Source organism: Lynx canadensis, chromosome A2 (genome assembly GCF_007474595.2).
Source record: "Lynx canadensis isolate LIC74 chromosome A2, mLynCan4.pri.v2, whole genome shotgun sequence".
Taxonomy (NCBI): Eukaryota; Metazoa; Chordata; class Mammalia; order Carnivora; family Felidae; genus Lynx; species Lynx canadensis.
In genome coordinates, this window is record NC_044304.2 from 76,389,279 (window position 1) to 76,417,178 (window position 27,900).

At 42.5% G+C, this 27,900-nt stretch overlaps 1 protein-coding gene across 1 annotated transcript; it reads left to right on the forward strand.

The window, feature by feature from the left end:
- On the forward strand, positions 1 to 27,700 carry SLC26A3 (solute carrier family 26 member 3). The gene is made up of 20 exons (XM_030307760.1): positions 1 to 211; positions 872 to 1,011; positions 2,728 to 2,838; positions 3,094 to 3,266; positions 4,571 to 4,735; positions 7,036 to 7,188; positions 7,598 to 7,680; positions 12,170 to 12,317; positions 12,416 to 12,529; positions 12,636 to 12,713; positions 16,357 to 16,452; positions 17,354 to 17,460; positions 18,561 to 18,630; positions 18,722 to 18,814; positions 20,162 to 20,257; positions 20,806 to 21,039; positions 22,873 to 22,927; positions 24,869 to 25,011; positions 25,137 to 25,202; positions 27,644 to 27,700. Exons 1-20 carry the CDS (start codon positions 81 to 83, stop codon positions 27,665 to 27,667), a joined length of 2,280 nt encoding a protein of 759 aa, XP_030163620.1. The 5' UTR covers positions 1 to 80; the 3' UTR covers positions 27,668 to 27,700.
- The last annotated feature ends 200 nt before the right edge of the window (positions 27,701 to 27,900 follow it).

The window sequence follows — 27,900 nt, forward strand, 5'->3', positions numbered from 1 at the left end:
TTGAACCTGCTGAAGGCAAGAACAGTTTGCCACACAGTTCCAAAGGTCTCCCACTTACCACAGTCGTCAGAGCAAGCAAAATGATCGAACCCATTGGGAATCAGTACATTGTAGCCAGGCCAGTGTATTCTGCGAATGCTTTTGGGGAAGAACATAAGAAGAAGCAGAGGCATCACAAGACCTTTCTGGATCATCTCAAAGTGTGTTGTAGGTAAGATACTTTTTAAGGTACTGGTATGAGGAATAAGTGAGACACCTTCTCCTTAACTTCTCAAGCTCTCCTTTCTGGCTTTAGCCCATAGCCTCCAGAGTCTTTTTATCTTTGGTGTCCAAACCTCCTACTCCCTGTCAGAGCTGGAAAGGGAATCTCTAAAATGAACATCGTCTCAGCTCTCAACCCCAACTTCCCTATCAGAGGACTAATAAATGAGGGCGGAGGAAAATTCTCCACTGAAACGTTGTAAAATCCAAGCTGAGGATGACACATAAGCTCTATTATGGCCAAAGAGAATCAGCATGTTTTGAAAGAAAGAGAGAAAGAAAGAAAGAGAGAGAGAGAGGGAGAGAGGGAGGGAGGGAGGAAAGAAGGAAGGAAGGAAGGAAGAAGAAGAAGAAGAAGAAAGAAAGAAAGAAAGAAAGAAAGAAAGAAAGAAAGAAAGAAAAGGAAAGAAGGAAAGAAAGGAAGAAAATCCTTTGGTAGTGACCAGGAGGCAATCCATATGGATAAGCAGGCAAATGTTAGTGGGAAAGGTAGTGAACGTGGTCATTCATTCTTGAATATGGTATCACCTTTATCAATTTTCCTCTACAATTAGGTCCCAATGTTAAAATTTGATAATAATTAACTGAGTATGGTTTTCAATGTTTTCAGCTGTTCCACACAAAAGGCCAAGAGAATCGCCCTGTCTTTGTTCCCCATAGCATCTTGGTTACCAGCCTACCGGATAAAGGAATGGCTACTCAGTGACATTGTTTCCGGAATCAGCACAGGGCTGGTAGCTGTACTGCAAGGTAACTTTTTTAAATTGAGATGTGGGGCGCCTGGGTGCCTCAGTTGGTTAAGTGTCTGATTTCGGCTCAGGTCATGATCTCACGGTTTGTGATTTCGAGCCCTGCATCAGGCTCTGTGCTGACAGCCCAGAGCCCGGAGCCTGCTTTGGATTCTATGTCTCCCTCTCTCTCTGCCCCTCCCCTGCTCGTGCTCTGTCTCTCAAAAATAAATAAAATGTAAAAAATAAAAATAAAAAAAGATTAAAAAATAAAATTGAGATGTAATTGGGGTGCCTGGGTGGCTCAGTCGCTTAAGTGTCCAGCTTGGCTCAGGTCATGACCTCACAGTTCGTGAGTTCAAGCCCCACATTGGGCTGTGTTGCTGACCGCTCGGAGCCTGGAGCCTGCTTCGGATTCTGTGTCTCCCTCTCTCTCTGCCCCACCCCTGCTCACGCTCTGTCTCTCTCTCTCTCTCTCTCTCTCCCTCACTCTCTCTCTCTCTCAACGGTGAATAAAAACATTTACAAAAAATAAAGTAACATTGACACGTAGTTCATATATCATAAAAGTCATCCTTTTAATGTATAAAATTCAATGTTCTTTGTGTATATTCACAAGGTTGTGCAACCATCATCATTATGCAATTCCAGAACGTTTTTATCACCAGCACCATCCCCAAACCTTCTTGTCCATTAGTAGTCACTTTCCATCCATCCATCCATCCATCCATCTCCCTGGTAACAACTTTCTGTCTCTATTGATTTGCCGATTCTGGGCATTTCATATAAACAGAATCATAGAATTTTTTGTATCTGGCTTCTTCCACTTAACACAATGTTTTCAAGGTTCATCCAGGTGGTAGCATGTGAGGGTAATTCCCCTCTTTCCATGATGACTGTCATCCTGTGGTATGGGTATACCACATTTGTTTATCCATTCATCAGTTGATGGACATTTGGGTTGTTTTCATTTTTTGGCTATTATGAATAATGTTGTTATGAACAGTTGTGTGCCAGTTTTTGTGTGAACCTATGTTTCAATTCTTTTCGGTATATCCCTAGGAGAGTAATTGCTGCCACATGGTAACCCACTAGCCACATACAAGGGTTCAAATTTCTCCACAGCCTTGTGGACACTAGCTAGTATCTGCCTTTCTTGTTTTAGCTATCCGAGTGAGTCTGAAGTGGTATCTCATTTACTTTTGATTTTGATTTCCCTGACGGCTAATGATGTCGAACATCTTTACACGGGCTTACTGGCAATTTATATATCCATGGGGAAATGAATCTTCTGCACATTTTAAAATTAGGTTATTTTTTGTATTGTTGAGTTGCAAGAGCTATTTATATATTCTGGATACTACAGTCTTATCCAAGATATGGTTTGCAAATAATTTCTCCCATTCTGTGGATTGTCATTTCACTTTCTTGATGGTATCCTTTGAAGCACACATTTAATTTTGACAGAGCTCAATTTTATCTGTTTTCAATTTGTTGCTCACGCTGTAGGTGTCATTTATGAGAAAACCATTGCCTCATCCAAGGTTAAGAAGACTTACGCCTATATTTTCTTCTAAGAGTATTATAGTTTCAGCTCCTACATTTACATCTTCAATCACTTTGAGCTAATCAAGTAACTTATTTTTAAGGTTCAGTCTGAAACACTTGAAGGACTTAATGAAGACTTCTATGATTCCCCTTGCATGAAGTAAAGACCCTGATGCTTGTGTATTTACAGGTTTAGCATTTGCTCTGCTGGTCACCATCCCCCCAAGCTACGGACTGTATGCAGCCTTTTTCCCAGTTATAATCTACTTTTTCTTGGGCACTTCTAAACACATATCTGTGGGTAAGTGAATTCTTCGGCTAATTAATGCTCACACTGCTTTTTCTTTGTTGACTCCATTAGCCACGCACTGGATTAATTTCAAATTGTGCATAACCCAGGAAGGTAGTCATGGTTTCTTGTAAGAATTGGGACTGGGGGCTGGGGAAGGAGGCCAGAGCTACAGGGAGCAGTCTTTTTATCCGCTACATTATGGTTGAAAGATAATTGTGTCTTAGGGAGGCGTATATTGACTATAATGCATCCTCTGCTAATTAGGTCCGTTTCCAGTTCTGAGTATGATGGTGGGAGCAGTAGTTGTGAGATTAACCCCGTCGGAGAGTACAGCTGCTCTGGAACTCTCTAATAGCTCGATGAGTAATGATTCATCAGCAGATGAGTATAAGGTGATGGTGGCTGCCACGGTTACAATCCTTTCTGGAATCATTCAGGTGAGCACTTTCTCGTGTGATATGCCCTCCCCATTCTGCTTGCCCTCCCTGGTGCACATCTTTCTGTTCTTTCTCCTTCCTGCCACCCCTCCACTCTTCCCTTTGGACTGTATCCCTCTTTCGGGAAATAAGAAGGGTCCCTCCCCCCAACCAGAAGCAGAAGAGAAGATCCACCTTGCAAAGATGAGTGAATGTGGGTCTAGAGAGAAGGAAAGGTGGGAACAGGGAGGCACCAATGGCGAGGAGAGAAATGCTTAATGCAGTAAAATACCTGAAATTAATATAGTCACTAAACATAACTATATGCAAGTAACAGTGACACTGGCATCTTTGGAACTTTTCTCATTCTAATTCCTCAGGGACTGTGATCTAGCTGGAAGGGTTGGGGTTTAGCACTTTGAACTGTCCACACCAGACTTTCGGGAAAGCTATAGAGGATTATGGACAGGCTAAAGCCTCATTCATGCCCCTGACACCATTGCTAGGGAATAGTGAAAATGTCATGGATTCCTCAAGATGTTGCCTACGTTTATGATTAGTGATATTATTGGCTAAGGCCATTTTTTAAAGAAAAAAAAAGTCAATTTAAACAAGGACATCAGCAGTGTGTCCAACTGACAGACAACACGGCCGGTTCTTTTAAATAACGTTTCTGCATCTAGTGCCTTTGCGTGCCCACAGATCCAGCTGCATTCCATGACGCGAATGGAAAGGCCATCCAGATATCCAAAGGAAGGAGAATCTGTCCATTCACGTTACTGCAAAATACTGATGCTTTGGGGGAATTAACAACTGTGGCCCCTGGTTAAAAGCGAACACTTCTGAGGTTTAATACACAGTTGTGTCCTTCCTATGAAAGTAACTTGTTGGAAGGAACATGAATGGATGATCACCCATGAATGCCACAGCAGCTAGAAAGTCACTTAAAATTACATGGGAAAATTTATGAGGGCTGATTCTAGATAAGCTTTTGCTATGGAAGGTATGTTGGGTGAGTCTTCTAAAGGTACGGCATCTTAAAAGGTGGAGCGGGGAGGAATAAGCCTGCTACTTCTTGGGGTATACTAGACTCACATGCTATGTGAACACTATGTCATGATCGACCTTGCAGGTAGGATACGAGAAGGAAGGGGAGGGAGGCACCCTGAACCCGAGGTGTTCCAGGAGACAAGGACACCTGCTTCAAGACACAGGCATACAGGCTGAACCTTTACATTTTGAATCATTTCAGCGGCTGGTGCTTTAGTTTGTTGAGCTGTGTCGGTAATCTACACTAACAAAGGCCTTTGCCCTTCTCTTCTCAGTTGCTCATGGGAGTTCTGCAGATTGGGTTCGTGGTGATCTATCTATCGGAGTCCCTAATCAGTGGCTTCACCACAGCTGCTGCCGTGCACGTTTTGGTTTCTCAGCTCAAGTTTATGCTTCAGCTGAATGTTCCTGCACACACTGATCCATTTTCAATTTTCAAAGTGAGTAGTCCTTTGGCCTAAAAAGTATCGAAGTCTGTGAAATTTACTATCATGTGTCTGGGAGAACTTTCCGGTAATGCCTTCGTCGTGGGGCTTGCCTACAACTTCCAAGAAGTCAACGGGTGGTGATATTTAGTCACATTAGGAAAAAATTAGTGGCAAAGGGGAGAACACTGAATATCAACCACGTCTACCATCCGGTCAACGTGAACAAAGGAAATTAAGTACCAGTGCTCTGAGATTTGACTCTTAAGTATTATTTAAAAGAAAAACTTGAAGTGCCTTATTAAAGGCTTTCCTATTTTGTCCCAAGATTTAAAACTTTCCTCCAAATTTTATTTTGAAAGAAATGTGCTAATTGAACGTTAACGTTTCGCTGTTTCTCAAAGGCAGGTCTTGTTCTTTTAAAATTGAGGTTCTTCTGACTCTTCGATGCATCCCTGTTTATAAAGCAAAAGGACATTAACCAATGTGTAAATAGGGCAGTCGCTCTTTCTTCTACCTGAGGATGTACTGTAGAATGACCGTGTCCTTAGTGCTTCTGATTGTTTAAAGCCCAATTTATTTTATTTTATTTTTTTGAGAAAGAGAGAGAGAGAGCAGAGGAGGGGCAGAGAAATAGGGAGAGAGAGAGAATCTTAAGCAGGCTCCCAGCTCAAGGTGGAACCCCACATAGGGCTCTATCTCACGACCATAGATCATGACCTGAGCGGAAATCAAGAGTTGGACACTTAACTGACTGTGCCACTCAGGTGCCTCTTAGCCCTTCTGATTTTATTTAAGTTCTCTCTTTTTGTCTTGCCGAGTCTAACTAAATGCTTGCCTGTTTTATTTATCTTTTCCAAAAAATCTGCTTTTGGTTACATCGATCTTTTCTATTGTCCTTTTAGTTCTATTTCATTTATTTCCACTCTGATCTTTGTTATGTCCTTGCTTTGATTAACTTTGGGCTTATTAGTTGGGCTTATTAGTTATTGGGAGTTGAGACAGAATTTGCTCCATATTGGAACCAACACTCTCTCACTCCCATCGAGAGCTATTCTAGAAGTGGAATGTTCGAGGAACAATTTGAGATCTATTTTGGGCCTGCTTAAGCTATATGGATCCCATGGATATGGAATCCAAGTGGCCTCAAAAATTAAGATTATGCAGGGTCTCTTGGGTGGCTCAGTCGGTTAAGTGGCTCTTCATTTTGGCTCAGATCATGACCTCACGGTTCGTGAGTTCAAGCCCCAAGGCAGGCTGACAATGAGAAGCCTGCTTGGAATTCTCTGTCTCTCCCTCTCTCTCTCTGTCCCTCCCCTGCTCATGTGCACACACACAAACTCTCTCTCTGCCTCTCAAAATAAATAAATAAAACTAAAAAAAAAAAAATTAAGATTATGCACAGTGCACAAAATTAGCTAGGAAACGAATTCCCAAAAGTGACACAGACAGTAAACCAAGAAATGTGAATGGCTTTGACCTTTAAAAAAAAAAAAAAAAGGCCAGGAATTAAGGAGACACATGCTAAGAAAACTTTTGGGGACCAGAGGTTATTCCCTGGATAGAGCAATGATGATGATTGTGGAATAATGGCCAATGAGACCGAAAAGCAGAGAGACCAGTTGTGAAAAATGTGAAAATTTTGGACACCGGCCAAAGAGCTTCCCAGCAAAAATGCCAAAAGCATCCCTAAACCAGTGTGGTGCCAATACTATGCTAACCTACCTTTCTCCTACCTCCATGCTGGTAGCTACAATTACTGATTCGTGGTTAACATGAGCAGAACAGAGGACTGCTATGCCATCTATGTCTGCCTTTTTGACTCAGTGTTTCCTGTAAATCTGTTTGGAAATAATCAAATGTTGCATCCACATTGTACATTAATATAACACTTGGCCGGGGGGAAGCAAAACCAATGAACAAACAAAAAGCAGGATCAGACCTATAAAGACAGAGAAGAAATTGATGGTTGCCAGAGGGGTGGGGCTGGGGGTTTGGGCAGAGTTGGTAAAGGGAAGAGGGAGATATAGTCGAGTTGTAAAATGAATGTGTCACGGAAATAAAGGCACAGCATAGGGAATGCAGTCAGTGATCTTGTAATAGAGTTGCATGGTGACAGATGGGAGCTATGCCTGTGATGTGCACAGCATAACGTCTGGAGAGGCCGAATCACTGTATTGTACACCTGAAACTAACATCGTGTGTCCACTGCACTCAAATTTTTAAAAAGTTCACAAGAAAGTAAGAATAAAAAAGATTTTTAAAAAGAAAGAAAAAGTATAGCACTTGGCTGTCTTTCACTTTTATGATTTTAGGTACTGAATTCCATATTCACACAAATAGAGAAGACTAATATTGCAGACCTTGTGACATCCTTGATTATTCTGCTGATTGTATTTGTGGTTAAAGAAATAAATCAGCGCTACAAAGCCAAACTTCCGGTGCCCATCCCAATTGAACTCATCATGGTAACTGATCATCTTCAGACTTTCTTCCAGAATTCATTAGTCTCCTGTTGTTCTGTTGAAAGCCCTTTGCCATTTGCAGATCAGGAGGTGTTAGTGGACAGATGCCATCTCTGCATTTTCTGGGTGTAATCTTTAGTATGGCGTTCTCTTCATGCAGAATTAAATGACTTCCTTTTATGATTTTGGGTTCGTTCTCTCCATGTAAGACGTGGCCGGCTCAGAGAGCAAGGTCTCGGAGAGAGTGACAGACCCACGGGAATCAGAGCTGTGGTTCTTAACTCTGGTGACACATTAGAATTGCTTCAGGACTTTTGTAAAAAGTAGCAAAGCCTGGGCTTGAGATTCTTATCTAAGCAGACTGTTAGTCATTATCTCATATTTCTAACTTGGGCAATTTGCAACTTTGCAGACTGTGATCGCAACAGGTGTGTCCTATGGCTTTGACTTCAAAAACAGGTTTGAGGTGGCTGTGGTTGGGGAGATGAAAAGAGGGTAAGTGTCTTTTATGATCAGTCTCCAAGCACTGATTAGAGAGTGGGCAGTAGCTACGGAGGGCCGCAAGCTGAAATGCACTAATCCAGCTCAGAACCCTCCCTACCTCTTGGGAGGATGAGGAAGGCATGATACTCTCCTTCTAGGAAGGAGCCGCAGAGGCTCTGCAGTTCTTAATGTCAGAAAGTCTGTCCTCGTGGAAGAATGCACATGCCAGATGAGCAGAGATTCACACGCAGGTAAAAGTAGAACAAAGTAAAAAAATAGGAAAATCAAACCTGCTTTTCCTCCCAAAAAAGGAACCAAATGAAGCCAGATTTCCTTGTCCATAAATTACTATAAACAATATGTAGTGTTCTGTTTGAGGTTACTGGGGCCAAGTTCCAACAGTTCAAAAGAGACACAGAAGGAATACCTGTGGCACACTGCTTGAGCAATCCAGATAGGGCACACTCTGTCCTTCCTCGTGATCAAATTCAAAACAAGGCCAGAGCAACAGTTAACGCTGCAGATCAGGACGGGAGGTCCAGTTCATGCCAGGACATTGAAAATGTATTGATTGCATTGCATTTATCGGATTGAGAAGAGGGATCCAGTTTTGGGCTTTCTTCTCTCTGCCCTCTGACCATAGCCTCAATGTCTTTCGATTTGCTTCCCAAGGACAAATTGTGTTCCTGTTAAAAAAAAAAAAAAAAAAGACTTCCCTCCCTCCCCATGCCTAAAGAGTTTTTGAGAATTCCAGGAATCAGCATTCATATGCTGTGTGGACTTTAAAATAACCTTTTTTTTTAAAAAAGCAAGTATGCGTATTTTAAAGCAAAAATATTTTTATCACCGGAGAGTCATCTGTTACACTTAATGAATTTCAAACACCACTTTTAATTTAAAAGATTTTTAAGTAGGAATTAGTCTGAAACTGAAAGACCATTTCTAGGGTTTCTCTTCACTCTGCAACTTGCAAGTGGTTGTACTTTATTTAAAAGTTTTAGAAGACATGAATTACATAGACAGATGACAGCTAGCTAGCTAGATGACAGATAGATAGATGATAGATAATAGATGATAGGTAGGTAGGCAGATAGATGATAGATTAAAATTAAAATAGAATAGAATAAAATTAAAATTAAATTAAAATAGAAAAATTAAAGAGGATCTTTTCATAAGGATTTGGGAAATAAAAGATAAACTTAAGAACACTTAGTTACAGGGGCGCCTGGGTGGCTCAGTCGGTTGGGCGTCCGACTTCAGCTCAGGTCACGATCTCGCGGTCTGTGAGTTCGAGCCCCACGTCAGGCTCTGGGCTGATGGCTCAAAGCCTGGAGCCTGCTTCTGATTCTGTGTCTCCCTCTCTCTCTGCCCCTCCCCCATTCATGCTCTGTCTCTCTCTGTCTCAAAAATAAACAAACGTTAAAAAAAAAAAAAAGAACACTTAGTTACAGTCTTAGAGACTTTTCTTAGTGAATAAACCTTGAATGTCGGTGGACCTCTCTCCACAGTGTTTGTGGGGTGGGGGAAGGAATAACTCGCATTTAGGGAGACAGTGTAGCCTGGTAGGCAAGCTCGGCTGTTCTCGAGGCAGAGTGCCTCGGATTTACTTGAGTTATTTTTTGATCTTGGGCAAATAACTAAACTCTATGCCTCAGTGTTGTTGGCTGAAAACACAGGGCTAAAAATAGTAGCTCTCACATTGGCTTCTTGTAAGGATTAAGTGTGTTAATACATGTGACATGCCTAGGTGCCTGGCCTAGAGTAAGCGCTCACACTGCATGACTACTAACTGTTGCTAATTTAGCACTTAAATTAGGTGCTGGGCTCTTTACACTCCATTTTTTTCTGGGTGATAATTGAGTGGGCATTTAATTTTTTTAATTTTTTTTTAAGAGAAAGAGCGCATGCGTGAGCAGAGGAGGGGGCAGAGTGAGCGACAGAGAGAGAGAGAATCTTAAGCAGACTCCATGCTCAGTGCAGAGTCCAACTCAGGGCTTGACCCCATAACCCTGGGATCAAGGGTCAAAAGCTCGACTGGGGGCACCTGGGTGGCTCAGTCGGTTAAGCCTCCGACTTCAGCTCACGTCACGATCTCACAGCTCATGAGTTCGAGCCCTGTGCTGACAGCTCAGAGACTGGAGCCTGCTTCAGATTCTGTGTCTCCCTCTCTCTCTGCCCCTCCCCTGCTCATGCTCTGTCTCTCTCTGTCTCAGAGAGAATAAAAATAAATAAATAAAAACAAATAAAATAAAAATAAATAAAAATAAATAAATAAAAACATTAAAAATAAAAATAAATAAAAATAAATAAAAACATTAAAAAATTAAAAAAAAAAAAAAAAAAAAAGCTCGACTGACTAAGCCATCCAGGACCCCGAGAGGGCATTTTAAATTTCCGATGACTGCAAAAAGAATACACCTGGAAAACAATGATTATTAATTATTGCTCAGCTGCTGTTCATAAGTGTGACACCCCAGAAATGATTTTGTGAAGTCACACCCACTGACTGAAAGAAAGTGATCATCGAAGCAGTAAAGGAGACACAGAGGACATATTCTGATTCCAGAGGGATCTTATAATAATAGCTAACAGGCACTTCGTACCTTACAGTGTGTAAATAGTATTCATGTTCTATTAGTATTCTAATAGTTCTAACAGTATTCACTATTTTATCTGACCCCCCCCCCCAAATTATGAAGTAAATAAAATAAGCATTATTATCTTCCCTTTACAAATGAGGAAACTGGCTCAGGCAAGGGTACATAGCAGAGCTAGGAACTGAGTCCAGTTTTCAGACTGTAAATCTCCACCACACCACTCTAAGGTATTTAGAGGCCAGGACACAAGAATAATAGCAGGCCTCTGGTTATTTTGGTATAAAACGCAAATCTTCATTGTATCATGGATTTGGGGTTTGTTTTGTAGAAAACAATATTCCAAGCTAACTTTCTGATTCATGGTAGCTGCAGAATTTGTGGTCATGGTACTTCTTCAAGATTAAAGCTGGGGCACCTGGGTGGTTCAGTCGGTTGAGCATCCAACTTCGGCTCATCTCGTGGCCATGATCTCATGGCTCGTGAGTTCGAGCCCCGCATCGGTCTCTGTGCTGCCAGGTCAGAGCCTGGAGCCTGCTTCGGATTCTGTCTCTCTCTCTCTCTCTCTCTGCCCCTCCCCCGCTTGTACTCTGTCTCTTAAAAAATAAATGAATAAACGTAAAAAAATTTCTTTAAAGATTAAGGTTGAAAGTATATTAGCACAGATACTGACAAAATATGAACAGCAAGTACGAAATTGTCCAATGGATCCAATAAACCTACTTTCATTAAGATTTAGGTCAGAAACAGATGTTGACAGGAGTTGAGCATGTCAGTAAATTGGCGTTGACTTGGAGATACTTGTACCTTTTATAATACAATTAGTAAGTATCACTGAACTGTTCTAAATTCATGAGGTACAAACACAGATGGCTCTTCTCTGAGTTGAACGTTTCCCTGACCACTACGTCACTATAAATGCCCTTCTCCATCCGGGCTATAGCTGGCTCTAGCAGTTCTGTGGAACCTAGGGCAGAGTCCGAGGCCCATGTGTTTGCGAACAGCTTTTCATGAAAGGTATTGCTATCAATGGAGGGGAGATTTTCTCGCTTCCCTTGTCTTGAACTGTGTTCGTTCAAAGACCTTCATCCATGGATGACTCTTGGAGGGATTACGGGTGATGCTTTTCAATCCAGCGTAACAATACCAGTGGGATCTAAGACATGTTGCATGAAGCTTAGAGGGATACAAGTGTACCTTATGGTGTGGCTATACTAGCAAAATATCAGATGCACCGTTATCATGGGACTGGATTGGCATTCTTGTATCAAAATCAGGCAGCATTGCTTTTCAACAGTAAGATAACAGATTCCAGAGTTTGTGGTGGTGCTAAATTCTTGCTGGCCACACTCCACAGTGAGACAAAAGTCAGCCTGGACTGCATTCATTCATTGATTCGCCAGACGATTATTGACGTACGCCATGATGTACGCCATGAAGAATGCTCAGTCCTGGTGATAGAATAATGAAGTAGTCATAGTCCCTGCTTTGTGTCGGGGTAGGGAGTTGGGGGGGTGGGGTGGGAGGGAAGGATAAGGAAGGGAAGCATCCAGAGCTGGAGAAGCCTGGAGAATGTCAACTAACCCTGACCTTGGTGGTGAGGGAGGACTTTCTGGAAGGAGGGAGGGTTAGGGTTAGGGTTAGGGGAATGGTACGGGCAGAAGGAACAGCAAATTCGAAGCTTCCAAGTTAAGAGTACAGGTGATGCCTTTGAGAAACAAAAAAGCTTGGTATTGCTGGAGAATAAATTCTGGGAAATGATAGCGATTGAGCAGGAGTTGGGGGGGGGGAAGGGAAGGATGGGGGCCTTGCTAAAGAATTCGGGCTTTTCCTGAGGGCAAATGGATGCCACTGAAGGTTTATTAGTAGGTTGGTGACATTCAAACTCGGCTCAATTTCCTTTTCAGATTTCAGTCCCCCAGCGCACCCGACATGCAGATTTTCCAAGAGACCATCGGGGATAGCTTCGGCATCGCGATCGTTGGCTTTGTGGTGGCCTTCTCAGTGGCCAGCGTCTATTCCCTCAAGTATGATTACCCGATTGATGGCAATCAGGTAAGTTTACAACCTATGCTGGGGGTCCTTTGGCCACTCTAAGTAATATTCGACGGTGCCACCTCTAAAAAAGATTCTCCTCTTCATTCTCCTGCCAGGAGTTAATAGCCTTAGGATTGAGTAACATATTCAGTGGATCATTCAAAGGCTTTGCCGCGAGTACTGCCCTCTCCAGATCGGGGGTTCAGGAGAGCACTGGAGGCAAAACACAGGTATTTCAGGGTCTTTGCTGTCAGGGCCCCCCTGGCGAATGTGCCGGGGAAATCCAAGCCAGGGGAGAAGGCAATTCCATGATAAGCATCTTTTCGTCGTTAACAGATTGCTGGGCTTCTCTCTGCTATCATCGTTCTGATTGTCATTGTATCCATTGGATTTCTTCTGGAGCCACTACAAAAGGTAACGCCTGTCTGCCTTTGGGTGCTCTCTCTCTCTGTCTCTCCGCTTTGCGGGAAGAATCCAAGACCCTGGTTCTTCAACTCTGGAAGCACAAACTGAATGGGAAAATGAGCTCACTGCAGACTCTCAAGCACTCTTCCTAATCAATACTCGTGGGCCAAAAATACTTATTTTTTTCCACTGGCGGCATTTTATGAATGTCAGGAATGCAAAATGCCCCAGCTACCTTATCTACTCTACCCTCCGGCGTGTCCGTAGCCCCGAATATAACTAATCTTTGGACGGGAAGACACGCTGGCACCGCAGCCTCCATGTGCATTGACGGGAGTGAAGATCTTCCTAAAGGCCGAGGTAGCCGGGGCCCCTATCAGCTTCCGGGAGTGGTGCTACCAGCCACACAACCCGTCCTTAGGGATCCGCCCTGCAGCTCCCGGAGTTAGTCTGGACTCCAAGCCCGGCGCCGGGTGACTGCAGGATGGAAGCGAGCGCCACACACAGGCCTCCCATCCTCACCCTCGTGCTCCTTCGTCCATCTCTGCTGTCATCTTTGAGGGTTTAGATTCGTGCTTTGCAACCTGCGACAGCACCCAGATTTTTAAAAACAGCAGCAGGCCCTGGGAAACAGAGGATCTCTAGGAGACCGACAATGGTAAATGCATTGCTCTTCGTGGTGGTAATATAATTTTGAGGTGCTCCACGGAGCCCTGGCGCTCAAGTCCTGTAGGCCTACTTTTCTCATCCCGGCCCTGGCACTTATTCTCTGTGTGCTTTGGGGCAAATTACTTAACCTCTCTGAACCTACATTTGTAAAATAGGGAGGGAAACAATACCCGCATCACAGAGTCACTGTGAAAACGAAATGAAATATTGTACATTAAGGACTTAGCCCAGGGCCTGGCACGGGGCAAGCAGGTAACGAATGGCAGCCATTATTATTGATATTATTACCGTCGTATTGTTGTTACTCTATAAACATTATATTACACTTCTGACTACAAAGGGCATAGAGGTAGGACACGGGCCCCCAGTGTTTATTGGTTGGTATCTAGGCCTTTTTCCTTGTTGGTTGGTGGCTGGAAAGTGACGATGTTGCCAGGTTTCTGGACAGTGTGGTTGTGCCAAAGAGCCCCACTGGCCAAATCTGTCTTCAAACATTTCAGAGTACTATTGGCCGAAAAGGTGCCTTCTCCACGAGCTAACTGATTTCCAAAGGAATCAAGAAGTCCCTCAAAGAAATAGAAGAATGTAGATCTCAATAGAAACAAGTGCACATACAGCCCCCCTCCCCACTGAGAATTCTGCCTTACTGTGCTTTTCCCGTGGATACGCTTGGGCTCTACCTCACGCACATCGAGATACAGAACCTCAAGAAGTAATTGCCATTTAAAATCCTCTCTCTCTCATGAATAAAGCACACCGAGGACCTGAATCAAAGGCCCTGCTACAAAGGATCCATGTGACACGTTCTGCCATTGTGCGTGCAACATCTGTTTGCTTGGAACAGCTGGCTTGCTTCTCCGTGTCATAGGAAATATGCCAGTAGCTAATGATAAATGTCTCTTGAGTGCTGATTAAGGATCAGCGGACTTCGAAGCCTTTCATCCGTGTTTAATGCTTTATATCAACTGCAGTATGGATGCCTGGTTCCCTCTAAGATTATCCCCCTTTTCCTTTCTATGGCTTCTCAGTGCTCTGTAATCTTTATTTTTTGAAAGGGCTCTGTTGTGTAGGGATCTCAATGAAAATTTTTCAAAAATTGTTTCTCTGTGGAATACTGACCAGGTGAGGGGGGAGAGCACATTGTACAGAGTCCGGCAGACCCCTCGCCCGGCCACCACGGTGGTGACATCTTATGTAGCCACAGTACATTACCAAAACCAGTACAAAACCATACTGCTAACTAGATTACAGGCTCTATTCGGTTTTCGCCATTTTTTTAACTGGCAATTTCCCTTTCATGCCACCAAGGCCATTATTTAGTGCCCTAAACAATGGCCTCTGTTCTCACAGTGAGTAAAATTAACCGGTTAGATATTAAGTTCTGAATGTTACTTGTGAAAATCAAAAAACACCCAGACCAGTCAAACTATCTTTGAGGTGGGAAAATAAAAGCTGTTGGGCTCTTCTTCACGCACTGCGCCGTGACGGCATAACAGCGGTCGATACACAAATGCCATCGTCCATTCAGAATGAACAGCTTGAATTGGGGGTGGGGGGTGGGTGTCGGGAGCATGTTCCTACCGTTGTGTTAAAATCCAAATAAGGAAGAGAGCATAGTTGCCTAGTCCGCATTTTTTTTTCTACCAGAACTATCCTAATTCCTGCAAGACAAATGATTTCATTTTGGCACGTGGAGAAGCAGAACCCCCAAGTGTTGCTGGGGTTAGAGGAGAGTTTACCACCCAGATCATTCTTCGTGAATCTACTAATCAAGTTGTATCAACATCAGGGTTTCTTTTAAAAAAAAATTTTTTTTCAACGTTTATTTTTTTGGGGACAGAGAGAGACAGAGCATGAACGGGGGAGGGGCAGAGAGAGAGGGAGACACAGAATCGGAAACAGGCTCCAGGCTCCGAGCCATCAGCCCAGAGCCTGACGCGGGGCTCGAACTCACGGACCGCGAGATCGTGACCTGGCTGAAGTCGGACGCTTAACCGACTGCGCCACCCAGGCGCCCCAACACGGCCTCTGCGCCCCAACACGGCCTCTTTTAAGAAACCCTCTGCGCCCCAACACGGCCTCTTTTAAGAAACCCTGATGTTGGGGCGCCTGGGTGGCGCAGTCGGTTAAGCGTCCGACTTCAGCCAGGTCACGATCTCGCGGTCCGTGAGTTCGAGCCCCGCGTCAGGCTCTGGGCTGATGGCTCGGAGCCTGGAGCCTGTTTCCGATTCTGTGTCTCCCTCTCTCTCTGCCCCTCCCCCGTTCATGCTCTGTCTCTCTCTGTCCCAAAATAAATAAAAAACGTTGAAAAAAAAAAAAAAAGAGGCCGTGTTAATGAGTGGTTAGGGCTGGCTAATATTGGGAAATATTAATTCATTAGCATATCCACTCACTCACCGAATAAGTTTCAAAACCCATCCTATATGCATTTGTTTCCCAGTCCTGGCAGTCCCGGGGATATAGCAGGGAACAAGACAGACATGGCTTATGCTGTGCCAGAGAGGGTGCCTCAAATCTCAGCTAACCTCAGCTTCCTCTTAACAAATGGTTGAATGCTGATCATCATCAAAGGCTTGAATTACGATTCCAGGTGTGCCAAGCTTCCCAAGGTTTTTTGTTTTTTGTTTTTAACAAAAAGCAACCTGCCTCCCCATCACCAAACAGGTTATCTTTGGGAAAAATTTTTCAAGGTGTAGGTCTTAAGAGCTGCCTGGCTCTGTCCCAAAGGACAGGCTAGTAAGTGCTTTCATCCCATCCATAGCCTGCAGCCGACACTATGGTGGAGACAAAGCCATGACTGGGAACAGGTCAGAGTCTCAGACCTGGTGCATCTTGATGGCACTGTATACCGGAAAAGGGTGTGTTCTGTGATAGGCTTTGAGGCCCTTTAAAGGACACAACTTATCTACAGCCTTCACCTTTGCTTTGCATGGCTTCTTTGATTATCTTTCAGTACATCTGCTGTTCAATGTTTTTTTTGCAGTCTGTCCTGGCAGCGTTAGCACTTGGGAACCTGAAGGGAATGCTGATGCAGTTCACAGAAATACGAAGACTGTGGCAAAAGGATAAATACGATTGTGTGAGTAGAGGCGACGACATTTGAAAGAGGGAGGAATCGGGACGCCGTCCTGATGCTGATGGGAAGTGCGTGTTCGTAGTGTAAGCTAAGTGCAATGTTGTTTGCCTACGTCTGTTCAAATATCTGAGCTTATTTCGCTTGCTGCTTTTAAACTGCATACGCTAACGATCATCCTCAGGGATTTTAATTTAAAAGAACGAGCCACTTGCAAGTAGGAAATGCCCATGAAACACTAGTACTCCTGTTCTTCATTAGATCACACGTTCGTTTCCAGAGGATCTGGGAGGAATTTAAATTCTGAGCATTCCTCTTGGAAATACTCTAGAAAGTCTCCCCTCGCACTTGGCATGCCTTGCGAGGAGGAGAAGCAGAGTCCATAATTTTATCAGGATCAAAGTCTGGGGCATAAAAAGGTTGCTTACATCTCCTACGGTACTTAACAGGAATAAAGTAATCAGCTATACTTGGTTTACTTTAGTTCCTGATAGATAATTGTTGGGGATCTTAACACCCTTTGGGCAAGCTATGATTCTTGTACAGATAGTAGCCATTGATTAAAACAGCAGGCCACAAGTAAGAAATTAATTTGCTGCCCATTAGTTTGCTGACTGTAACCAACAGGTCCTGTTTCCACGGTGTTAGGCTCAGTCCTTTCCTTAACTGGCTCAGGGATGGGATTAGAAATGGACCCACTCTCTTCGGACTTGTAAAAATATTTGCATGCGTTTCTGCGGCTCCGAATGAACCCACAGAAATGACCTCTCGAGGCAGGTCCCTTGTCCTGCACACGTCCAGCCTCTGCTTTGACTTTAGAAGCTCATGCTTTCTCAGAGCTCCGGACCTAAGACACTGGACTTGAGTCGGACTAAATTGTGCTGCATGCGTTGTCTTCTCTTTACAGCTGATATGGATCATGACCTTCATCTTTGCCATTGTCCTGGGACTCGGGTTGGGCCTGGCGGCCAGCGTGGCATTCCAGCTCCTGACCATTGTGTTCAGGACCCAGTTGTGAGTGTTTGTCGTGCTCTGCATCCTTGCAGACTTCAACCTGCCCTTGGAAGGGGAAAAATACTTGTCACTGATTAAGGGGAATGTAGTTTGGTTAACAGGCATGCTTATCTATCAAGATGGGCCAGTCTGTTCTTCCTCATGTCGCTCGCCTCAAGGTGACCCCAGAACGTCAGCCCAGGTCCCACCAGCTGTTGGTGGGCCAATGGCTTTGCCACAAATTCAAAGAAATCATATAAATCTTGGAGCCTGTTTGCCCAGCTGTAAACCGAAAGTCATTATCCTCTGAGCAGGTTTGATGTCTTTGCCCTAGCCTTGCTGGACATGGAAATGTGTTCCCACAAAGACTGTGGGATTCTCCACGTCTAATGGAGGGCTGTTCCTCTTTAGGGGTTGCTAGATTGTGCTCCCACCTGAAAAACAGGGAGCCGGACTAGAGAACTTCTCCAAGTCGCCTCTTGTCTGAAAATGACACAAAAGCTAGTTAGCATTCTTGATTCTTAACGTCCAGTCCAAACATCTTCCTGATTCTTAAATCTCTGTCATACAGTGTCACCACCATGTGGTCACTCAGCCTGTGTTAGGTGACATGGTGTGACAGAGAAACAGGCTTCTTGGTTGCTTTAAGAGTTCTAGAACAGAAGGTGGTATAGTTAACGTTAATACCTGACTGATGGAATACGTTTATGTTGAAATGTTCCTGCACTCTCTTATTCATTTATGTTTTCACTCATTTCTTGGGGACCCATCAATCATAGAGACAAACCAAGTGGTTACAGGCAAAACATTATGCTTTACCACGTCCTTATCACTACAAATGGGTAACCCCATCTGTCTATTTCACTGAATAACTGTGATATTCGGGATCCAAACAGCAAAAGCATATGGAAGCACTTTGTAGAGTGGGAGGTGGTAAGTGGGAGGCCCTGTTCTAGGACGCGTGGGAGGGCAACGAGTTGTTTGCCCTCCAGGGTGCCTAATGGCATGATGAATCCCCAGCCTTTTAAATTTTGAAAGTGAGCCGTCTTTGATAGGCTGGGAAAGGTCCGTGTTAACAAACACGCACGAGTGATTCACTTGGTGTTGATTTTCCCCTACAGTCCAAAATGCAGCACACTGGCAAATGTTGGAAGGAGCAACGTCTATAAGAATAAAAAAGATTACGCTGACGTAAGGAAGATTCATTTTTGACTTTGACTTGATGAAAGATATCAATATGAATCCAATGGGCATCATCTCATAGTACTTCTCTGCCTTACAGATGTATGAACCAGAAGGGGTGAAGATCTTCAGGTGTCCATCTCCCATCTACTTTGCAAACATTCATTTCTTTAAGCAGAAACTTATCGATGCTGTAAGGTTTGAAGTTGTTACATATATATATACTTTTTGTAACTCCACTGAATATCTAGGAGTGAAATGTTTGTTCTGCCAACAGAGGGTTAATGATTTCACATATGTTGACGCCGGATTGTGTTAGTATTTTTCTGTCCCGTGTTCCAGAGCAGGTGAAACTACCTTGTAAGGGGCCCAGGCATATGTTGGGAAGTAAGGCCCTTTGGATGAGATTCAATACAGAGCCAACTTTTATCCAATTTTGCTATAGAATGAAAGGATGTATCACGGATTTGGGGTTGCTGGGTTTTCGTAGATAGTAACCTACAGATTTTCGTTAGGCACCAACTTCAGAAACAAGAGAGTACTTATTATTTGACTGTCATTGAAGATATTCAGGATAGCAAGTGAATATTTATGATCTAAATGGAAATGAGTAAATGTAACTTACATGAATATTTAACACCAAAGGACAGCTGAATGTCCCTGATGGGCTGAAGAGAAGATGACAGAGAAGCAGCCTTTAAGGTTAAGAAACAAAAGACCAGCACTTATTCTCTAACCTGCCTTTTGGTCTGCTCTGTACTTTGCATAGAGCTTCTGCCTTAAGCCCTATTATTATTCATTTGGCGTGCATCAAATATTTTCCTGCCCAGCTATTTTTTTTCAAAGATGCTATTATATTGCTCATATGGCTTTTTATATTGTCCTTTTCACTTAATCTTATCTTCCATCTAATTACATTTTTTTGTCAAGGATTTTTTTTATTACATAATGTGATTCTTCTTCCCTATGACTCTGGAGCTAAATATTGCCACATAATGTGATTCTTCTTCCCTATGACTCTGGAGCTAAATATTGCCACAGAACACATTTACTTTGAAAAGGAGGAAACGAAGGTTGCCCTCAGATCTAATGCTAAAATTATAAAATCATAAAATGATAGATATCGTAAAATACAATCATATAAAGTTTAATAGAATCAAAATTACATAGAAGCAGAGTACTAATTAAGTGTCACCATATCCAACAAATAGAAAGTAAATAAAATCCCCTAAGGGTTGCATAAGCCAAACACACACACACAGATTTAAATAGAGTTTAGACCTACTGATGGATAATTTATAACAAACCCGGGCGGCACAGAGGTTTTTGCATGTTGATAACAGCACACAGCCTGAGCAGACCAGAGTCAGACACAATGTCATCACTGACGTTGTTTGAACCATTTTAAAATTTTATTACAAGTATCTTTATTACGTGCCCCAACCCCAACCCATCCCACTTACAGTTATTAGAATTCTGCGCTATAATATTCAGCAGTATAATATCCAGCACTCTTGTAACATAGCAATGGATTTTTCAGGTTGGCTTTAATCCACTACGAATTCTACGCAAGCGCAACAAAGCTTTGAAGAAAATCCGAAAACTGCAGAAAAAAGGCTTGCTGCAAGTGACACCAGTAAATGTCTTTTTTTTATGGGAAAAAGTATTATTTTTTATATTTAACAGCACGTGGGTTATCATTTCAGCTATGCACTGATTCCTGGAACCAACAGAACCTTAGCCCAGCATTGACTGTGTATGTATACACCTGACAATTTGACCAAATTAGAGCATTTTCTCAAAAACCTTCTAGGCCTCCTTAATCCTCCTAAGGGCTTCTTTAGTCCCGTGAGAATCAGATCTACTTCCTGGAAATGAAACCAGTAAGTTTCTTGACCACATTTCTGGGTGTTAGAGCTGAAGGTATATAAAACGTAGTAGTTCAAGGTGTTGGCTCCATTTCTTTAAATGAAATACTAGGTAACAAGGATGTCATATCTTTAAATGGCTTCTTTGAGGGTCTCCTTAAAACTTTTGTTTTCCTGGGAAAGTGTTTATTTTCCAGAGAAAAGGTCATTGCTTGACCTAACTTTGAATCTGTGCCTCAGAAACCCACTGTTTATTTTTGACATATGCCCTGTTTTTCTTGGTCAGAGTTATCATGCATATTGTCTTCTCTCGCAGAAAGGAATTATATGTACCAATGATGGCTTTAAAGATTCCGATGAAGAGCTGGACAACAATCAGATAGAAGGACTGGATCAACCGATCAATACCACCGACCTGCCTTTCGAGATAGACTGGAATGCCGACCTTCCTCTCAACACTATGGTCCCTAAAATCAGCCTGCATAGCCTCATTCTCGACTTTTCAGCTGTGTCATTTCTTGACATTTCTTCAATGAGAGGTCTCAAAACGGTAATTTCTTTTTTCCTAATAAAAACAACCAATCACTGGCGCCTGGGTGGCTCAGTCAGTTAAGTGGCCGATTTCGGGGCTGGAACTCACGAGCCGCGAGATCATCTCACGGCTTGTGATTTTTTGGGGCTTTGTGCTGACAGCTCAGAGCCTGGAGCCTGCTTCGGATTCTCTCTCTCTCTCTCTCTCTCTCTCTCCCTCTGCCTCTCCCCCACCTGCACTCTGTCTCTTTCTCTCTTTCAAAAATAAATAAACATCAAAAAAAAACTTTTTTAAAAATGGGAAAAAAAGTCAGTAACCAAAGGTAAAAAGTTCTATTTGTAGAAAGATGCTCCTCTAGATAATACACACATAAGTAGAAGTAAATCGTCAGGATTTACATCTCAGGATATTCCATGGAGAGAGAGGGAGTGGGGTGGGGCATGTTTAGTGAAGTCTTTCAAACAGCATTTCCCAGGAGAGTGGCATATAATTTTGAAGACAACCACACCTACATGTCTAATGTATGCTGAAATTGTCAGTAGACACTCCTACCAAATTCTAGTTCTGCAGGACTTTCCGATCCTTGTGGGCACTGGATCTAAGTTGTCCTGAAATACAGAATATTTGAGAAGGTCTTGGACCAAAATGGACTCGTGGATCCTCTCGTTTTTGTCTTTACCCATTATACACCGAAGAAACTTCAGTTGGCTGTATAAAATCTGCTCCCCGCCGCCCCCACCGCTCCGCCAAAAAAGTAGCTATGTGAAAGAAATGATGTCACATGTGATTTAAAAATAGGACTGGAACCTTCCAGTTGTACTCTGTTCTCTTTCCATGGTTCTGTCAGCATTTCAAAATAAATTAGTTTCCAAAGGAGATGCACAAACAGAAGTAAAGAAAATTTAAGAAATTCCACATTTACCACTCTTTTTCTTGTTTTTTTTTTTTCCCAGAAATCTGCCTACATAAAAGCTGAGCTAAGATAAGATCTATAAACATGGGTGAACTGGATACAAAATTAGAAAACGGAATCAATTTTGTTTCCCTCAAGCTTGAAAAAAAAAAAAATCTTAACATCACAGAACTCTCACAACTGCTTGCCTTTTATTTTCTTTCTCCGTTTTTGTGTTTGCTTGTTTTAGCTTTCAAGGAGAAACCACACACACACACACACACACACACACACACACACACTCACACACACAATCCCAGCAGTTTAGCAGAAAGAACAGGGACTCTGTGTTGTGATTTTTTAAAGCCCTAATTGTTAACTCAGAACCTAGTAGAAGTTCGGTGTTCACTGATGATGACAATAATTTATTGATCATCTAAACGGATCAATAGTACAAGCGACTTTTCTTACCTTTATATGACCTTACATCACTACTGGTATTTATTCTTAGCCTAGAGACATGGAAAACATAACGGTTCATTGGTGTTAGATACATCTAGTCACTGTGGGCAGGGACAATGATGTCATTAGGGCTTTGGTTTTTTCTAATTCTGTGTAGCTAGAAAACTCTGGCCAAGGTCATCCCATAAAAGAAACAGCTTTCAAGTTAAATCAGAGTTCATCTTGTGAGTTGAAGCAGAAGATTTCCCTGTTGTCCTTCCCCGCAAGAATGGTGATTTTTAACTTGTCCCTGAGGAGGGGAGTTCCTTCCTTCGGTTTTATTTCCTTCTGTCAGAGTCTCGTTTTTAACTTTAGTTTCTCTTTACACTATTGTCGTTTTTCAAAATGTAAAAGGTTATTTAACCAACACATCACCCATAAGGTATAATTATGAGTTTTCTTTATATTTCTCGCAAGTAACGCTGTTCCCTAAGGAAGATCTATTTTCTTTCTAACAGCTTTTGCAAGAATTTATCAGGATCAACGTAGATGTGTATATTGTTGGAAGTGACGGTAAGTTGTTTGGTTTTTTTGTTCTGACAATCACTTCAGGCTCATGGCGAACTGTCAAGGTAGACAGCCTCTCCAAAGTATAGAGCTTGTTTATAGATCAAGAAGGAAATCCAACGTGTAGCCAAACCAACAGAAATCCCCACAGAAATAGCTTCTTCATATTTTAGATGTATTGATATGTAATTAAATCCACTATACAAGGTGAGGCCTATTTCAATAGGCAGCAGAAGAGTGAAGATACAACCACTTTTAACCCTCATATTCCTGAGAAAGCAGGCTTGCTTTCTCTCTTCCTCCCCTCCCCTGATTCCTCAGCCCATAATACAGTAGTTTGGGGGAAAGCATTTTAAGGAGAGGGGACAAGTGCCCGAGTCCCGAGGGAGGCATGAAATTGGCATCTTCTGTTTTTCCTCTCTACTGGCTCCTGCCCGTAAAATCTATATTCTAGTTTCGAGGCTTGCTTATAATTAAAAATACTCCGTTGAGCTCAGTAACCCTTTAATCTACTAAACAATTATACTCCTTCCGCATCGTCACAGATCTCTTTGAAAGTGTCTTGTCCTGCTGCCTCAGCTGCCTGGCATCCCTCTCTTAGCCCTGAACTAAGATCATCACCTTCCTGCCCGTTGCGCACCACACAGTCCCATCCAGGCTCTGGAGACCACACTGTGCTCCTGTCTCCTCCCCCTGCAGGCACTACTAAGTCTTGCCAGTGTCGGAAGCTTGCCTGAGAACAGACTTGCCCACCTCCACGCCTTTGTAGCTTCCCTCCTCCATCTTTCTCCAAACCTGGGCATTCTTGGCAATGGTATCTGCTCTGTCAGGTTTTCCCAGACGCCCATCAAGAAGAAACCATCTTTCCTCTCTCTGAATTTCCATAGCACGTTTTCTGTACCTGTCTTGCTCGTTCAACAAAACCCCAGGGACCTACTATGCGCGGGTCATGATTTGAAGAACCAAGAAAACGTTCAAGAAAAAACTCTGATCGCTTTCTGTCTTTATTCTTCCACATCACTTTTCCGTTCATTACTATAGGTGTATATACAAGTTCTATCTTCCTTGATGGTGAGTTTCATATGTCTGTCTAATTTATCTCTTCATCCTCCCCATTACCCAGCCAGGGCTCTGCACATAGTTCACATGAGGTAATCTTTGGTTGAGGGATCTGTACAAACAAGTGCTGGTTAGTGCCTACGGAAAGGGGGTTTCTCAAAGATGCAGGGTGCCAAGGAAGGTGTTTTCTGATGGAACACAGCAGCTTTAAGGAAACAGACTATGGTAAGTAACAGGTCCAGCAATCCAGAACAAGACCATGTCACTGGTCTATGAGCATATGTTCTATTTTGGCAGAACCCCAATTTTTTATAAGCCACACTCACTGTTCTCGTCATTAGCCAGGGAGAGAATCCACTAGGCTCCCAACTAGAGCAAAAACAGATTGCTTTTCTTCTGAGAAGTACTAAAAGCCTTCCTCATTTCAATCTTTTCCTTCATTCTTTTGACATTGGGGCATTCAATGTATACTTTTACCAGAAAGGTATCCTTTTGGGGCACCTGGCTCAGTGAATTAAGCATCCAACTTCAGCTCGGGTCAAGATCTCACGGTCTGTGAGTTCGAGCCCCACGTTGGGCTCTGTGCTGACCGCTCAGAGCCTAGAGCCTGTTCCAGATTCTGTGTCTCCCTCTCTCTCTCTCCCTTTCTCTCTCTCAAAAATAAAGCTATAAATAAATAAATAAATAAATAATAAAAAAAGTATCCTTTTGTTCCAGAAAACACTAAACTAATGGCACACTGGTATCACACCATTGCAATCCCCAAACACCTAACCGAATACAAATGAACTGCACCTTGGCGAATGGAAGTTCAAATCTGCCGTCTCAGGAAGAAGCCCGTGGCCACACAGGTGCTTCTTCCTGTGATTCTCCCTTTCCTCTCTTTAGATGATTTCATCGAGAAGCTTGTACAGTGTGAATTTTTTGATGATGAAGTCAAGGACTCCATCTTCTTCTTAACAATCCATGATGCTGTTTTGCACATTCTGATGAAGAAGGATTACAGTGCTTCAAAGTTTAATTCCAGTCAGGTACCAGCTCTCTGGTGGTTTTCTTGTTTGTATAAAAACCATCTGTGATTACATTTGCCTTTCTTTTTCGACCTTAAAAAAAAAAAAAATGTTCCTAATCCATAATTCCATTCTGGTTTTCTCAGGAAAAACAACCGAAATTTGATTTTACCATAAATACAAATGGAGGATTACGTAATCGAGAATGTCAGGTAAGATTCTTCAACAAGTGTAGCTTTGTCTGGACAACACAACAGCAAAGCTGAAAAGCAGTAAGGCCTCTTCCAGCATGCTGCAGAAAGTCTGGCACTAGTTTGAGCCCCTGTGCTTCTTCCCTAGAAAATGGAAACAATGCCAGTTTTCACAGGGACCTGGCGGGGGGGTGGGGGGGGTGGGTAGGAATAAACTCAGGACAAAAAAGGATAGAAAATAATGATATTAGATCTCTTTTAGTGCAATATTGATCATATAGAGAGAGATCTCTTTGTTTTTAAAGTACTTACAACTAAAATCTTATTCTAGGCTTGGGGCAGAGAAAGGGATGCTGTTTCCACTTACAGATGAATTAGTGAGGGTGCTGAGAAGCCAATACCCACTTCCTGACTCCCAGAAGCACCCAGGAAGTCCCTAGCACAGGGCCCAGTGCAGCAATGAAAGTGAGGTTCCTCTCCTTCCTTATTAGAAAGATTTGTCAAGTCACTTAACTGAATAGTTCTATTTCATTTTAGAACATTCATTTCTAGAATATTCAGTCCTTTAAGGAAATGTCTCCAGTTTGGTAAAACCAGAATCACAAGTCAAAATGGGTATCTGCTCCAGGTCAGGTACCTGGCAGTTTACATTCAATATCTCATATCTTACAATACACAAAGAAGATATCTTCATTTCATAAATGAGAAAATTAGGAAGGGCTCAGAGAGCTTAACTAATTTGCTTAAGGTCACACACCAAAGTGACAGCAACACGATTTGAACCAAGATCTGTCTGATGCCAAGACCTGGGCACTACTCACCAGGCCATACTGGCTCTATCGTTTGGTGAAAGACTAATGGAATTAGGGTCCTAAGAAAGAATCTAATGATTCTCTTCAAGTATGGGAGATGGCTGGTGGTGTTTCTCTTATTTGAACAAAGGATTAAGAAGAAAAGAAAAAAAGGAATTTACATTAGAAATGAAGAAGTATATTGCATAAGATAACCCGAGACCATTATTAAAAGTTATGTCAAATAGGGGCGCCTGGGTGGCTCAGTGGGGTAAGCATCCAAATCTCGATTTTGGTTCAGGTCATGACTTCGTGGTTCATGAAATTAAGCCCCACTTCAGGCTCTGTGCTGACAGCATGAAGTCTGCTTGAGATTCTCTCTTTGCCCCTCCCCTACTCACATGTGTGCTTTCTCTCTCTCTCTCAAAAAAAAAAAAAAATTATGTCAAATAGAAAAAGGTTCTATGAAAAAGCCATCCCAGGAGCTAGATAGGTCTCAGTGACAGCCCAGAGCCCAGTGTCCAAGAGCACCAGTCATATTTCTAACTAGCCATGTTTCTCATGGCTGCATTCTAGAGAAATCCACATGTGGCACTTTGCCTGAGCCCCCTACAAGGAGAGCCTTACTAGAAATCCTGTCCCCAATGTCTGGATTCAGAATTGTTACCAAGTTTTACTTTTTATTTATTTATTTATCTTAATTTTTTTTTTTTTTTTTTTTTTTTTACCATTTATTCAGTTTTGAGAGAGTGTGAGCAGGGGAGGGACAGAGAGTGAGAGCCAGAGAGGGTGGGGCGGTGGGGGGGGGGACAGAATCTGAAGCAGGCTCCAGGCTCCGAGCTGTCAGCACAGAGTCTGGCGAGGGGCTCAACGTCACAAACCATGGGATTATGACCCGAGCCGAAGTTGGCTGCTTAACTGACTGAGCCACCCAGGCACCCCAACCTGCAACCTGATCAAAGCTTCAGAACTAACTGTCTAGCAGAATGTGGTCAGTACCATCCTGTACCTGTTTCCCATATTAAAACTGACAAACAAAAAATTTAACACCAATTCCCTACCTCATCACTTAGAGGAAGATAAATAAGGTCATCAGTGGTGATTCACAGAAAAGCTGAAAGCCAGTACACATAGCCCCTTGGAGCTTGTGTGGCCTCTGAAACAGTTGTGAAGGAAATATATTGCTACAACCATTATATTGATGATTAAGTTAAATCAGGCCTTTGAAAGATACACATATCACAACATGGTATCCCATGGGTCTATATGAACCAAGTTGCAATGGAAGGTACATGATCATTAAAATTCAAGACGAGGGGCACCTGGGTAGCTCAGTCGGTTAAGTATCCTACTTCAGCTCAGGTCATGATCTCACAGTTCATGGGTTCAAGCCCCACATCGGGCTCTGTACTGACAGTTCGGAGCCTGGAGCCTGCTTCAGATTCTGTGTCTCCCTCTCTCCTTGCACCTCCCCCGATCACACTCTGTCTCTTTCAAAAATAAACAAAAACATTTTAAATTTTAAAAAATCAAGATGAAAAATTTGTCAATGACTCTGATAAATTCTAGGTCTTAATTTTAATAAAATGGACTGTAAATACAAGATAGGATTATTGAAAGGGATAGAAATTAACAAATCTTTTAAAACAAGAACTTTCTATCTTCTTCCAGGTACCAGTTGAAACAAAATTCTAATCAACACATAACTCGGAAGGACCCTCATCTGACTGTCACATAAAGAACAACCTTATACCCAGAAAGTTATTGATAAGTTCATACATTGTATGAGGAATGTTTTTACTCAGCAGAATTATGTTTCAGACTTTGGAACGAGATTGTTCTAGCATCATATATTTTTCACCTATCTAGTATAAAATTTTGTAAATACTCTCAATTTTTTATCTTGTAGATTTCTCAAAGGAAGACAA

Coding starts and splice junctions, on each gene's coding strand:
- SLC26A3 (XM_030307760.1), top strand. CDS start 81: ATGATCGAACCCATTGGGAATCAGTACATTGTAGCCAGGCCAGTGTAT. Junction 2,839..3,093: donor TTCTAAACACATATCTGTGG/GTAAGTGAATTC, acceptor TCTGCTAATTAG/GTCCGTTTCCAGTTCTGAGT. Junction 18,815..20,161: donor AGCAGAAACTTATCGATGCT/GTAAGGTTTGAA, acceptor TGGATTTTTCAG/GTTGGCTTTAATCCACTACG.